This window comes from Lissotriton helveticus, chromosome 7 (genome assembly GCF_964261635.1).
Source record: "Lissotriton helveticus chromosome 7, aLisHel1.1, whole genome shotgun sequence".
Classification (NCBI taxonomy): Eukaryota; Metazoa; Chordata; class Amphibia; order Caudata; family Salamandridae; genus Lissotriton; species Lissotriton helveticus.
In genome coordinates, this window is record NC_136068.1 from 495,452,176 (window position 1) to 495,467,506 (window position 15,331).

At 56.6% G+C, this 15,331-nt stretch overlaps 1 protein-coding gene across 1 annotated transcript in view; it reads right to left on the reverse strand.

Annotated features, from left to right (window-relative positions):
• LOC144768670 (serine protease 53-like) overlaps nucleotides 1-15,331 on the reverse strand; it is a 199,703-nt gene that overhangs the window by 108,114 nt on the left and 76,258 nt on the right. The window contains exon 5 of the mRNA XM_078652491.1: nucleotides 4,058-4,224. Within this exon, the coding sequence (XP_078508617.1) occupies nucleotides 4,058-4,224 (167 nt within the window). The remainder of the gene's footprint in view (nucleotides 1-4,057; nucleotides 4,225-15,331) is intronic.

Genomic DNA, 15,331 nt, shown 5'->3' on the forward strand with positions numbered 1-15,331 from the left:
ATATTTGCAGAAATCCAGAAAGCCATATATGCAGAGCATTAACTATTAGCTTAGTCATTTCTCCAATCGCCAAGAGGCAATAGCTTTTTCAACTTCCATTACTTCCAAGAATAAATAAGAGCGGCCGTTTTTAATCACTTTCAGTTTAGCAGGCTCCTGTAAGAAAACTTGAAAACCAAGTTCTTTAATCGGGTCGATAAATTGTTTCAGTTGCCAACGTCTTTCTAACGAGAGTTTGCTTAGATCTGACCTCACAAAGAAAATAGTAGAATCAATGGTGACTGGAGTGTTCGGCCGTGCTTTTAAAGAAATAGCTTGTCTGAGCAAATAGTTACCTATATAGATCAAAATTGGTCGTGGGAATTTACCACTCTTGTCCCTTTGAACTAAGGGTAGCCGGTGAGCCCGTTGAATCTGAGAATCCCAGTCCCAGTCTGAGAGTTCGGGAAAGGCTCTTTGAAATAATTGAGTGATATATGCCCTTGGATCAGCCCCCTCGGCTCCTTCAGCAATACCAAAAACGCGGAGATTCTGTCTCCTTTGTCGATTTTCTAAGTCTTCCAGCTTAGCTTGCATCTGAAGAAGCTGAGAGGCATGTTTGTTCACTGCTATTTCAGAACGATGTGACTGCTCCTCTGTTACCACCACTCTCTGCTGCAGTTCCTCAATATCTTGGGCCACAGACCCCAATTTACATGCCATCTCTTGTAATGTAGTTTGAGTTCTATTATTGTATTCCCTCATTTGTTGGTAATGAACTTTAGCTTCTTGTTTCTGTTCATTTAAAAGATGTAGTATTGTCTGAAAAGAAGCAGATACCTCCCCTTGAGGAATCCAATCTGCAGGTGTGCTAGATGAGGAAAGACCTGTATTTTCCGGGTGTATTTCTAGCATAATCTCATCTATCGGGGCTGGAACAACATCGTATGTAGGCGCCTTAGAAGTATTAGGCAAAACTTGGGTTATACTACTGTTGCTGTTATTGCTGCTACTGCTGCAACTAATTAACACGGGAGCAGAATTGTCCTCCACAAGTATCATAGAGGGTTCAGAAGGGTGTGGACGAACCAATAGAGTTTCCTCAGATGGTTTTGTAGACTCCTTAATCACGCCTGATAAATCATTTACATCAGCTTCGGCTGGGGATTTCGTAGTAGTAGTAGAATTAATAGGCAGAATGGGACTGAGTGGTACATTGGTGACTTGATTTGAGTCCATTAGTCCAGGCCTGTTCGCATTCACCATAGTAATAGCATCATTTACCTCTTTAGTAGTGATGTTTTGATTATTAGGGCTATTACCAGACAGTCGCAACGCCATTGTTTTTACGCCACCCTTAGCTTGCACCCATTGTCTAATCGGACTGTTTTCGACAATCGCCTTCAGAACACTTGTCTTAGATTTGCTTGCAATTTTGGTGGTCTTGTTCTTATTTTTAGCCTTTGATTTTTTGGTATTGAAAGCTTTATTTTTATCTTTAATCGATCTTAAAGGCGTATTGCTCCCTTGTTCATTAAGGTCCGTGTATTCTTCGTCTGTCTCAGCTACATCTGTATTGTCAGTAGTCTCACCGCCCTCGCCGCACTCACCTTCTTCCACGCCCTCGGCATTTCCCTTGTCTGGAGGCATAGTAATCATTTCACTCTGAGGGGCTTTCGTATTAGTATTAGTATTAATATTAATCACCCTGTTCATATGCTGAAGCTGAAGCTCTGGGGACGCCGAAGTTCCTATAGCCAGAGTAGTAGAAGTTCCTATAGCCAGAGTAGTAGTGGTATCAGTTAAATCTGTGACCCCTTCATATGCAGTTGCCTCCTCCATAGTATCTAAGGCTGGCAAAATATTTAACCCATCATTCAAAGCTGCTGCAGTAGAACTTTGACATACTGTCTCAGTTTCTATTGCTACTATTTGACTCCTTTCATTTTGCAACAAGTTATCTTCTGTATTACCTTTTACTTGAGTTACTTTTCCATTCCTGCCGGGGTGCACTTTCTCCACATCAGCGTTATTAGCGGGAGAGGGCTTTTTACCAGCTGTTGCATCAATCATAGCCGGCACTAGCAAAGATACCGGTGTGGTCACTGCTCTCCCGCTGGCTGTTGTCGTCCGGGTAGTCCGCACCGGAGGTTTCGGCGCCATTCCACCAAAGCCCGTCTTCTCTGCCCGCGTTGCTGCTGGTGCCGCGGGAGAGCGCCAAAGCAATCGCAGACCAAACCAGTTGACTGCTGACAAGCTCGCCCGGCTCGTCCAGCCCCTCGTGGATTCCACAACGAAACGCGGCACCCTCGAGAATCTCTGTGCGCCAACGGAGCACAGCAGGCTCCGGACGCGGCTCTCAATCAGCCGCAGCCGCCGCATTCAATGTTCAGTGCACAGCGTCACAGCGTCTCGCACTCCTGGTAAGCCCCGCACACTCCGTTTCTTTTTTTTTGTAATATCCCAAGGTTAAAGCATTGCAGCTTACAGCCTTACGCTACTGCGATGTGTAGCAGTAATTGTCATAACGGTTGACCGTTAATCTCAGAGCAGCCCGGACCCCGTTCAGCATTCTCTGCTCCGGCGGTGTCAATCCGCCATCTTGGACTTTTAAGTTATTTCCACTACTGCTTATTCCATAGCCGAGGAGCCACGTATGAAAAGGACCTGCAACCATGCCTTGACGTCCGTGCTCTGGGCTGGGACAGCAAGAACTTAGAGCTGGATCGGAGATCTCTAGCCGGGATATACCAGGCCAGTTTTTCTTTTAGGTAGGAAGGGCCGACACCGTGGAGAGGTTTATGAGTTAGGCTCAGGATTTTGAATTGGCACCTTTGGCGCACAGGGAGCCAGTGCAATTCCCTTAGGGTTGGCTTGGAGGCAGACCTTGGAGGCAAACCTAACACTAGTCTTGCTGCCGCGTTTTGAATAGTTTGTAATTTTGTCAGCAGATTCTCGTTCATGGAAGCAAACATGGAATTTCCATAGTCAAGCCTGCTGACAATCAAACCCTGTACCAGCGGCTTTCTAGCTTCAGTTGGGAGTCATTTAAAGATGTCACGCAGTTGTCGCAAAATCCCAAAACAAGTCCCAGCGACCTGATGTACATGGGCCTTCATAGAGAGATCCCCATCAAGCGTAATCCCCAGATCTCTTACAGTTTCTTTGGGCTGGGGGCACGGCCCTAGATCCTGAGGCCACCAGTCTTGGGACCAAAAGGTTTTAGCCTTGCCAAAAAGTAAGATTTCAGTCTTACTGCAGTTAAGTTGAAGCATGTTATCACTCATCCAGTGTGGTCTTAAATTTCGTAAACCAATAAAAGCCTATTGATATTTACCTTGACCATATTTCTGCAATTGGATTATGGCTGTGACACTTTTGTACCACACTATTTGAAATTTGATATTCTGGTTTTTTACCATCCATAAGCGATCACCTCTCAGTGAGATGTAGATGGGAAGTTCTATCACTAAATACCTGGCAAACAATAATGTTTATGGTTTATGGGATATGACGTTTTAGTAACACCCTAATAAAGTTTATTACTTTCTTGGCATCTCACTGATGAACACATAAGAATTTGCACAGGGAGGGGAAGACGGGCAGAAGCCTTTGCTTTTTGAAGATATAAACCTTTGTTTTTCCACTACTGCTTTTTTGTAATTGTCTATTCTTGCTGTGACCCACAAAACAAAAACGAGTGCAGTGCATTCCAGTGCATCATCCAGATTTGACCAGCATTTCAATGTCATAGGACCCTCACCGCAACCTGAAAGGTTGAGAGCTGTGTTCAACTATGGAGTACAAGTATACAGAGTGAAATATAAAAACTGGAGGTTTTCAAGGAAGCAGAAATAGAAAAAGGCAGTGAAACCACAGCGAGAGAAATAAGAAGTGCAAGGGCCATGAAGCAAGTGGGTGAAGAAAGCATGCACATGGAAAAGTCAAAGGAATTACACAGAGAGTCAGGCAGAAGAACAGAAGGAGAAGTGGGGAGAAAGAAACAAGCATAGGAATTTGAGAGAAAGAAGTGGGTAGGCTAAGCAGCAAGATAGAGGGAGACAAGAGAAGTGCTTACTGAGCAGGGTCCTCTGTTGCCATCCTTGTCAGTGCCGCAGACCATGCCGGGCAGGACTGGGTCAGAATGCTCAAAGCTTTCCAATGAGTTGTAGATGCAATTGCAGGTCTTCTGCCCAATCAGTGTGATGCTGACCTTCTGAAGGTATCGTACTGTGGTGACTTTATCTGGAAAAGAGACACATAGGGGGGTTATGACATTGTTGGGCTATGCACCCATTCTGAGCACTCACGCCCGCAAGATCTTACAACTGCTGGTGCGAGTGATTGCACCCAATTCCATGGATCCTTCCGTATTATCGGCTAACACGCTCACCAGCCCATTTGGAAACACGATTCAAACACAACACTGCAGGCCATTCTTTTCTTGCAGTTGGCAATCACTCAGGCATGTAATCTAATGTCCTGATGATGATCCTCAATTCATGTATGAATCGAAACGTCGTCGACTCTTCGACACCTTAACACAACTATGATTATTATTTCAAATGTGTAATGGTGTCTTCGTTCATTTGTGCTTTTCGAGTTCTTTAAATTTCAAGCACTAAGTTTTGCCTGAGCCTTTCTGTTTGTTTCTTGCTTGAAGCAAGACTTCGTTCCCACGTCATTGTTTTTCCTAGATTTTGTTATATTAAAAGAGATTCCTGTCTGGCTGGACAGCATAAATAGATCTAATTGTATTTCTATATTCATTCCTTCTCTCATTATCCTTGTGAGGGACTACTGTGTTCACAGTATACTGATACCCAAGGTCCCTGACCTATCCTATTGGGTTCCCTTGTCTTCAAATAATATCCACAGCAATGGTAGCACAATCCAGGTATAGCGCAGGGTGAAGGGCTTATGATGCCAAGCGTGGCAGCTACCATCATCTAAACTTGTATAACAGTACTGGGTGAGCTACGGGAGAATGACTGAGGATATCAGGGTATACACAAAGGCTGATACAGGTAGAGCTGAATAGGCACAGGTAGCCTAGACTGGCATACCTAGTGCTACATATCCTCAGCACCGCTATAAAGCCTGGCACAGCATATGCCACATTATTCAGCACAACATGTCTTAAGCAGCTTGGGCTGCAGGGGCTCAGATAACAAGAGTGGCTCAGCTATGACTGGATGTAGGCATCACCAGCACATGTTTAGATGGATGAGTTCATAAAGTAACTCTGGCATAGCGATGGGAGGATGCTCTTAAGGCACCAAAGCCAGCTAGCTATGGGTGGATACCCTCAGGATGCCAAGTCTGATAAATATATGGGTAGAGGTGCCGCCTGTGTGGACTTCTTTCACTTCCTGAGTGCAAACAAAAGTGGACCCACCTCATAAAGGAAAATCTACATATGGGCAATTCTACACATGTAGATTTCCATGTATAACTGGACAAAGGTCTCTGCCTGTAAGGTATTCACCAATTCCAGGTGGAAATATACTCCCAGTTGTAGGTCTCCCCTCTGTTACACAAAGGGATGGAGATTTACAACTGAACTAACCACCGTAGTGCTACTACTAGTAACTTTATAACTAGATTTCAGATCTACATATATAGAAAGAAATCTCTGCTATGGATATCTCAGAATGGAAAGATAGAGGGAAATAGCGTTCACTTGGCTTCAGAGACACAGACCTGACATAGTAATTCAACAAGCACATAAATGCAACCTACACCTTAGGATCTGCCCTGTTACCCTAGGACTGCACAACTTTCAAGTTGCAGCCAGCCCAAATCTGAGGAAGAATGTCTCTGAGGGGGCGACAGGCATTGTAGTTTCCTTTTGTTTTTGATCATTACAGCACCTACATGGTCAGCCTCCATAAACCCTCAGTGGGTTGGAGAAGATGGCCATGTGGTAGGAGGTGAGTGACTTAGTCAATGCACTCAGGGTGGAGGTACACAACGAAGGGTACCTCAAAAAAGGGTACTCTCTCTCTTCCTCCTGTTCCTCTCAATGAACATATATTTTCCATCATGCGCCATATGGCCTGCCTATTCCAGGTAATCCTAATGTCATGGCCAATGAGAAGCAAACCCCCTCTATTTTACCACTCCCTTCTTCTCCACACTCATGTCATACCAGTGGTTAACTTGTTCTGGTTGATGGGCCTCACCTGCACTTATTTATGGCCACTTTGACTCTTAGGCAATCTCGCGGACACCTGTGCCAGCAGCAGTGGACTGCCTACCTGGAGAGCTCTTGGATGGTTTGAGGCTTTGGAGCATAGTTTCACAGCTTCTGAGCCACAATTAAAGCCATCTCCATGATGGTGCAGTGCTTTCATGAGTTCATCAGTTCTAACCCTTCGCCTATACATTTACAAATGCATTAATGCTATTCGTCAACTTCACACTGATGGGAAAAGCACCATCAGAGGCACCCTTGCCTACAAACCACCAGGACCACACCCAAGCTTCTGCAACACCATCCCTAACTTCATTGCCCTGGTCGCCATCGACTCCAAGCACTACATCTTCCTAGGGGATCTTAACTTTCACCTTGAAGACCCCAGTGACACTAACACAATCAAACTCCTGGAAAACATGAGCAACATCAACCTCAAGCAACTTGTCACGACACTACCCACATCACAGGACATATCCATTTTCACGTCCAGCGACATTCAAGTACAACCATGTCTCGCCGTTCACCTGGACTGGCCACTACGGCATCCACTTTGCCACTCTCAGGACCTATCAGCACTAGCACCATGTCCCCCAGCTGCACGGGCAGAAACTGAAAAAAGATATCAGATTATCAGTGGAACAAAGCTCTTAACTCCAACCTCCCAAACACAACATCCAACCCAGAAAAGGCTGCGAAGAACCTCTCCTAGTGGATCACAGAATGTGCTAACACAATTTCCCCCGCCAAGCCAGTCAAATCTAAAGGACCTGCCAGAATAGCCAGCTGGTTCACCGCAGAGCTGAAATCCACCAAATGTAACTGCCGGCAACTAGAAAGGGAGTGGCGCACCAGCAAAGAGACAGAGACAATACCACTTTCAAGACAGCACTCAATCAATACCACCTCCTCCTGAAAGAAACAAAGAAGAATGCCTGAGCAGACGGCATAGAAGCCAACACAGACAGCAGCAAGGAGCTCTTCACCATCATGAAGGAGTTCTCCAACCCCCCAGCAGCGGAGAACATAATCACTCTGTCCCAAGAACTGTGTTGCACCTTGGCGGACTTCTTCTATGTAAAGATCTCAGTCATCTAAGGAAAATTCAAACCTCAACCCCCGCCACTGACAGCATCAGCCTGCTCACACCCACAAACACCTGCTCACCCACTGGGACTTTCTCTCAACTTAAGCTGAGGTAAGAAACCTTAGGTGAAAAACCTTACCTTCAAGCCCCATATTAAGGCATTATCCTCTACCTGTATCTTCACCCTAAGGTCTCTAGGTTGGACTGCTCCAACAAATTGTAGTTGCAATTCAAGGCCTTTCTGACTCAGCGTCTTCAAACAATTTAGAACGCTGCTGCCTAGCTGATTCTCATGATGCTTGGTGTCAGGACATTTACGTCATCTTCACTGGCTTCCTGAGCCAGTTTGAAGCCCTTATCCTTTGTGGCCTACAACCACAAGGGTTCTCTTTACCTTAAGTTCTGTTTAAAACTGTATATCCAGGCTATATCATTGGGATCCAACAATCTCAAACTTTCTCAAATCCCCCATATTCACAAGACCAGAAGAGGAGGTAGATCGTATATCTTCCTGGCAACTAAGCTGTGGAACACACTTCCTCTAGATCTGAGAAGCAGCCCATCTGAAACTGCTTTTAGAAAGTCTTTAAAAACCCTACTTTTTGATTTCTGTTCATGTATCCGATAGCTTCTATTCTGCTGTCTTTGTCTAGGTCAGGGGTGTCCAAACCTGTCCTGGCGGGCCGTATCCATGCCAGATTTTTGGGATATCCCCATCTGGTGATCACGGTTCGATCCCCGGCGCCGGCGGCAGATCAAAGTGCCCAGGACGGGGTCCATGTGACCCGGGCAGTCCTATCCCCTGGGTGTACGTGGTTGTCCGACATATCGGTCGGATGTGCTTTTACGTACCGGATCGGAATCGCCCCCCATAAATTCGTACGTAAAGTATATAGCAAGTCAACCTGAAATCTGCTGGGTCAGAAAGGGCTTGATTCCGATCCGTGTCGGAAGGTTAGGAGTCCGTACGACTTTGAGTCCGTACGAATTTGTCGGGACGGCGTGGCAGAGTGCCCGGGATGGGCTCCATGGCTCTTGGGCAGTCGTCCTCCGGGCGTCCGGGGCTCCATCCAGGCCGACGGCATGGCAGAGTGCCCGGGACGGGCTCCATGCGTCCCGGGCATTCGTCCCCAGGGCGTCCGCTGCTCCATCCAGGCTGACGGCATGGCAGAGTGCCCGGGCCGGGCTCCATGGCTCTTGGGCAGTCGTCCCGCGGGCGTCCGGGGCTCCATCCAGGCTGACGGCATGGCAGAGTGCCCGGGTCGGGCTCCATGGTTTTCACGGTGGTCCTCCCCTGGGTGTCAGGGGGCTCCAGGCCGCTGTCCCCCTGGCCTGCCGTAGTGCTCGGCTGGGTTCAGGAGCCCCGTCCGGGGACCCTGAGGGCCCAGGGGAGGGTTGCCTCCCCACCTGGCTCTCCGTCCTGGGTCCTGTTGAGCGGCAGGGTGCCCGGGACGGGGTCCAGAGAGGGAGAGAGAGTCCAGGCGGCTTAACTTTCGTGCCCGGCCATCTGGTAGCCCAGATCCCCTCGGCCATCTGGTCGCCCGGATCCCCTCGGCCATCTGGTCGCCCGCAACGCTTTCCTATGGGGCGACCAGATGGCCGAACTTCCCTGGAAGTCCCGATGAGGTGCCATTCGCCTCCCAGATCCCAGCTAGGGCTCCATGAGGTCGGGTTCTTTCACGCCTTGGGTCCCCTCTGTCACCTCGCGTGCACAGATTGCAAGAAAGGGGGGTAATTTCCCTCCGGATTACTAGGGGCAGGGTACGCCCGGACACCCCTCCAGGGCTGGTGGTTCTCTGCCATGGGGACCAGATAGGCTATGCCTGGGCAACACCTCCCTAGGCCACCGGGGCTTCCTTCCTCCAGGCCAACGGCTTGTCAAATTGCCCAGGACGGGCTCCATGGCTCTTGGGCAGTCGTCCCCCGGGCGTCCGGGGCTCCATCCAGGCCGACGGCATGGCAGAGTGCCCGGGACGGGCTCCATGTGTCCCGGGCCTTCGTCCCCCGGGCGTCCGGGGCTCCATCCAGGCCGACGGCATGGCAGAGTGCCCGGGACGGGCTCCATGCGTCCCGGGCATTCGTCCCCCGGGCGTCCGGGGCTCCATCCAGGCCGACGGCATGGCAGAGTGCCCGGGACGGGCTCCATGCGTCCCGGGCATTCGTCCCCCGGGCGTCCGGGGCTCCATCCAGGCTGACGGCATGGCAGAGTGCCCGGGTCGGGCTCCATGGTTTTCAGGGTGGTCCTCCCCTGGGTGTTGGGGCGCCCCAGGCCAATGGCATGGAAAAAGTGCCCAGGATGGGCTCCATGCGTTCTGGGCATTCGTCCCCCGGGCGTCCGGGGCTCCATCCAGGCTGACGGCATGGCAGAGTGCCCGGGTCGGGCTCCATGGCTTTCAGGGTGGTCCTCCCCTGGGTGTCGGGGCGCTCCAGGCCAATGGCATGGAAAAGTGCCCAGGACGGGCTCCATGCGACCCGGGCATTCATCCCCCGGGCGTCCGGGGCTCCATCCAGGCTGACGGCATGGCAGAGTGCCCGGGTCGGGCTCCATGGTTTTCAGGGTGGTCCTCCCCTGTGTGTCGGGGCGCTCCAGGCCAATGGCATGGGAAAGTGCCCAGGATGGGCTCCATGCGTCCTGGGCATTCGTCCCCTGGGCGTCCGGGGCTCCATCCAGGCTGACGGCATGGCAGAGTGCCCGGGTCGGGCTCCATGGTTTTCAGGGTTGTCCTCCCCTGGGTGTCGGGGCGCTCCAGGCCAATGGCATGGAAAATTGCCCAGGACGGGCTCCATGCGACCCGGGCATACGGTGCTCCATCCAGGCTGACGGCATGGAAGAGTGCCCGGGTCGGGCTCCATGGTTTTCAGGTTGGTCCTCCCCTGGGTGTCGGGGCGCCCCAGGCCAATGGAATGGGAAAGTGCCCAGGATGGGCTCCATGCGTCCTGGGCATTCGTCCCGGGACGGGGACGAGTTGGGGAAGAGTCCAGGCGGCTTCACCTCCATGCCCGGCCATCTGATCGGCCAGATTCCCTCGGCCATCTGGTTGCCCGCAACGCTTTCCTATGGGGGGGACCAGATGGCCGAACTTCCCTGGAAGTCCCGATGAGGTGCCATTCGCCTCCCGGATCCCAGCGAGGGCTCCATGAGGTCGGGTTCTTTCACGCCTTGGGTCCCCTCTGTCACCTCGCGTGCACAGATTGCAAGAAAGGGGGGTAATTTTCCTCCGGATTACTAGGGGCAGGGTACGCCCGGACACCCCTCCAGGGCTGGTGGTTCTCTGCCATGGGGACCAGATAGGCTATGCCTGGGCAACACCTCCCTAGGCCACCCGGGGCTTCCTTCCTGCAGGCCAACTGCATGTCAAATTGCCCAGGACGGGCTCCATGACTCTTGGGCAGTCGTCCCCCGGGCGTCCGGGGCTCCATCCAGGCCGACGGCATGGCAGAGTGCCCGGGACGGGCTCCATGCGTCCCGGGCCTTCGTTCCCCGGGCGTCCGGGGCTCCATCCAGGCTGACGGCATGGCAGAGTGCCCGGGTCTGGCTCCATGGTTTTCAGGGTGGTCCTCCCCTGGGTGTCGGGGCGCTCCAGGCCAATGGCATGGAAAAGTGCCCAGGATGGGCTCCATGCGACCCGGGCATTCATCCCCCGGGCGTCCGGGGCTCCATCCAGGCTGACGGCATGGCAGAGTGCCCGGGTCGGGCTCCATGGTTTTCAGGGTGGTCCTCCCCTGGGTGTCGGGGCGCCCCAGGCCAATGGCATGGGAAAGTGCCCAGGATGGGCTCCATGCGTCCTGGGCATTCGTCCCCTGGGCGTCCGGGGCTCCATCCAGGCTGACGGCATGGCAGAGTGCCCGGGTCGGGCTCCATGGTTTCCAGGGTGGTCCTCCCCTGGGTGTCGGGGCGCTCCATGCCGACGGCATGGAAAAGTGCCCAGGACGGGCTCCATGCGTTCTGGGCATTCGACCCGGGACGGGGACGGGGTGGGGAAGAGTCCAGGCGGCTTCACCTCCATGCCCGGCCATCTGATCGCCCAGATTCCCTCGGCCATCTGGTCGCCCGCAACTCTTTCCTATGGGGGGACCAGATGGCCGAACTTCCCTGGAAGTCTCGATGAGGTGCCATTCGCCTCCCGGATCCCAGCGAGGGCTCCATGAGGTCGGGTTGTTTCACGCCTTGGGTCCCCTCTGTCACCTCGCGTGCACAGATTACAAGAAAAGGGGGTAATTTTCCTCCGGATTACTAGGGAGGAGGGTTAGCCCGGACACCCCTCCGAGGCTGGTGGTTCTCTGCCATGGGGACCAGATGGGCTATGCCTGGGCAACACCTCCCTAGGCCACCCGGGGCTTCCTTCCTCCAGGCCAACTGCATGTCAAATTGCCCAGGACGGGCTCCATGGCTCCTGGGCAGTCGTCCCCCGGGCGTCCGGGGCTCCATCCAGGCTGACGGCATGGAAAAGTGCCCAGGACAGGCTCCATGGGTTCCGGGCATTCATCCCCCGGGCGTCCGGGGCTCCATCTAGGCTGACGGTATGGAAGAGTGCCCAGGTCGGGCTCCATGGTTTTCACGGTGGTCCTCCCCTGGGTGTCTGGGGGCTCCAGGCCGAATGCATGGAAAAGTGCCCAGGACGGGCTCCATGCGTCTCGGGCATTCGTCCCCTGGGCGTCCGGGGCTCCATCTAGGCTGACGGTATGGCAGAGTGCCCAGGTCGGGCTCCATGGTTTTCACGGTGGTCCTCCCCTGGGTGTCTGGGGGCTCCAGGCCGAAGGCACGGAAAAGTGCCCAGGACGGGCTCCATGCGCCCCGGGCATTCTTCCCCTGGGCGTCCGGGGCTCCATCCAGGCTGACGGCATGGCAGAGTGCCCGGGTCGGGCTCCATGGGTCCCGGGCAGCCCTCCCCCGGGCATCCGGGGCTCCCACCTCCAGGCCGACGGCATGTCAAAGTGCCCAGGACGGGCTCCATGGGTCCCGGGCAGACCTCCCCCGGGCATCCGGGGCACCCATCTCCATGAGGCCAACGGCATTGGCAAAGTACCCAGGACGGGCTCCATGGGTCCCGGGCAGACCTCCCCCGGGCGTCCGGGGCACCCATCTCCATGAGGCCAACGGCATTGGCAAAGTACCCGGGAAGGGCTCCATGGGTCCCGGGTAGACCTCCCCCGGGCGTCCGGGGCACCCATCTCCATGAGGCCAACGGCATTGGCAAAGTACCCAGGACGGGCTCCATGGGTCCCGGGCAGACCTCCCCCCCGGGCGTCCGGGGCTCCCACCTCCAGGCCGACGGAATGTCAAAGTACCCAGGACGGGCTCCATGGGTCCCGGGCAGCTTCCCCCGGGCGTCCGGGGCACCCACCTCCAGGCCGACGGCATGTCAAAGTACCCAGGACGGGCTCCACGGGTCCCGGGCATTCCTCCCCCAGGTCGTCCGGGCCCTAGAGCTCCGGTGGTCCAACCTGCGCCTGAGGCCCAGCCGGGGTCCAAGAGCCCTGCCTTGCGTGGGCAGGCAGTCAGGAACCCTACCGCGAAGGCTTGGGATGGATGGGGAGCTGGGAGTCCTTCCGATCCCGGCCATCTGGTCGCCCGCGATGCTTTCCAATGGGGCGACCAGATGGCCGGGCTTCCCTGGAAGTCCCGATGAGGTGCCATTCGCCTCCCGGATCCCAGCTAGGGCTCCATGAGGTCGGGTTCTTTTACGCCTTGGGCCCCCTCTGTCACCTCGCGTGCACGGATTGCAAGAAAGGGGGGTAATTTCCCTCTGGATTACTAGGGCCAGGGTACGCCCGGACACCCCTCCAGGGCTGGTGGTTCTCTGCCCGGGGGACCAGATGAGATATGCCTGGGCAACACCTCCCCCGGGCGTCTGGGGGCTCCATTCTCCGGGCCAACGGCATGGCTCAATGCCCAGGACGGGCTCCACGTGTCCCGGACAGACCTCCCCTGGGCGTCCGGGGCACCCATCTCCAGGAGGCCAACGGGATGGCAAAGTACCCGGGAAGGGCTCCACGGGTCCCGGGCAGCCTTCCCCCGGGCGTCCGGGGCTCCCACCTCCAGGCCGACGGCATGTCACACTGCCCAGGACGGGCTCCATGGGCCCCGGACAGACCTCCCCCGGGCGTCCGGGGCACCCATCTCCAGGAGGCCAACGGGATGGCAGAGTAACCGGGAAGGGCTCCATGGGTCCCGGGCAGCCCTCCCCCGGGCGTCCGGGGCTCCCACCTCCAGGACGACGGCATGTCAAAGTGCCCAGGACGGGCTCCACGGGCCCCGGGCAGCCCTCCCCCCGGGCGTTCGGGGCACACATCTCCAGGAGGCCAACGGCGTTGCAAAGTACCCGGGAAGGGCTCCACGGGTACCGGGCAGTCCTCCCCCCGGGCGTCCGGGGCACCCATCTCCATGAGGCCAACGGCATTGGCAAAGTACCCGGGAAGGGCTCCACGGGTCCCGGACAGGCCTCCCCCGGGCGTCCTGGGCACCCTCCTCCAGGCCGACGGCATGTCAAAGTGTCCAGGACGGGCTCCATGGGTCCCGGGCAGCCCGCTCCCGGGCATCCGGGGCTCCCACCTCCAGGCCGACGGCATGTCAAAGTGCCCAGGACGGGATCCACGGGTACCGGGCAGTCCTCCCCCGGGCGTCCGGGGCTCCCATCTCCAGGCCAACGGCATTGCTCAATGCCCAGGACGGGCTCCATGGGTCCCGCGCAGGCCTCCCCCGGGCGTCCGGGGCAACCATCTCCATGAGGCCAACGGCATTGGCAAAGTACCTGGGAAGGGCTCAACGGGTCCCGGGCAGGCCTCCCCCGGGCGCCCAGGGCACCCACCTCCAGGCCGACGGCATGTAAAAGTGCCCAGGACGGGCTCCATGGGTCCCGGGCAGCCCGCCCCCGGGCATCTGGGGGCACCCATCTCCAGGAGGCCAACGGCGTTGCAAAGTACCCGGGAAGGGCTCCACGGGTACCGGGCAGTCCTCCCCCGGGCGTCCGGGGGCTCCCTTCTCCAGGCCAACAGCATGGTTCAATGCCCAGGACGGGCTCCATGTGTCCCGGACAGACCTCCCCCGGGCGTCCGGGGCACCCATCTCCAGGCCAACAGCATGGCTCAATGCCCAGGGCGGGCTCCATGGGTCCGGGGAGGCGTCCCATGCACCTCCGGGCTTGGGAGCCCCGGCTTGGTCCAGGGGCCCGGCCGGGCCCCGGGTGGGGTGCTCCGGCCCTGCGCCCTGTCTCCCAGCCTGCCGCACTGCCAAGGGCCCGGGAAGGGTTTCCGATGTGCCCGGGGAGCCTCCCCTTGCTTGGCTGGGTTCAGGAGCAGTGGCTAGGGCCCCTGAGGGCCCGGGGAGGGCGGCCTCCCCACCCCGGGCTCTGTCATTGGTCCTGCTGCGTGGCAGGGTGCACGGGACGGGGTCCGGAGGGACCGGGGAGGTGTCCCATGCACCTCCGGGCTTGGGAGCCCCGGCTGCGTCCAGGGGCCCGGCCGGGCCCCGGGTCGGGTGCTCCGGCCCTGGGCCCTGTCTCCCAGCCTGCCGCACTGCCAAGGGCCCGGGAAGGGGTTCCGATGTGCCCGGGGAGCCTCCCCTTGCTTGGCTGGGTTCAGGAGCAGTGGCTAGGGCCCCTGAGGGCCCGGGGAGGGCGGCCTCCCCACCCCGGGCTCTGTCCTTGGTCCTGCTGCATGGCAGGGTGCCCGGGACGGGGTCCGGAGGGACCAGGGAGGCGTCCCATGCGCCTCCGGGCTTGGGAGCCACGGCTGGGTCCAGGGGCCCGGCCGGGCCCCGGGTGGGGTGCTCCAACCCGGGCCCTGTCCCCCGGCCTGCCGCACTGCCAAAGTCCCGGGACGGGGTTCCGTGGTGCCCGGAGAGCCTTCCCGTGCTTGGCTGGGTTCAAGAGCCCCACCCGGGGCCCCGGGGAGGGTGGCCTCCCCACCCCGGGCTCCGTCCTGGGTCCTGCCGCGGGGCAGGGTGCCGGGGACGGGGTCCGGCGGGCCCGGGGAGGCTTCCCCTGCGCCTCCGGGCCTGGGAGCCTCGGGCTGGGTCCAGGGGCCCGGTCGGGGCCACGGGTCGGGCGCTCCGGCCCTGGGCCCGGTCC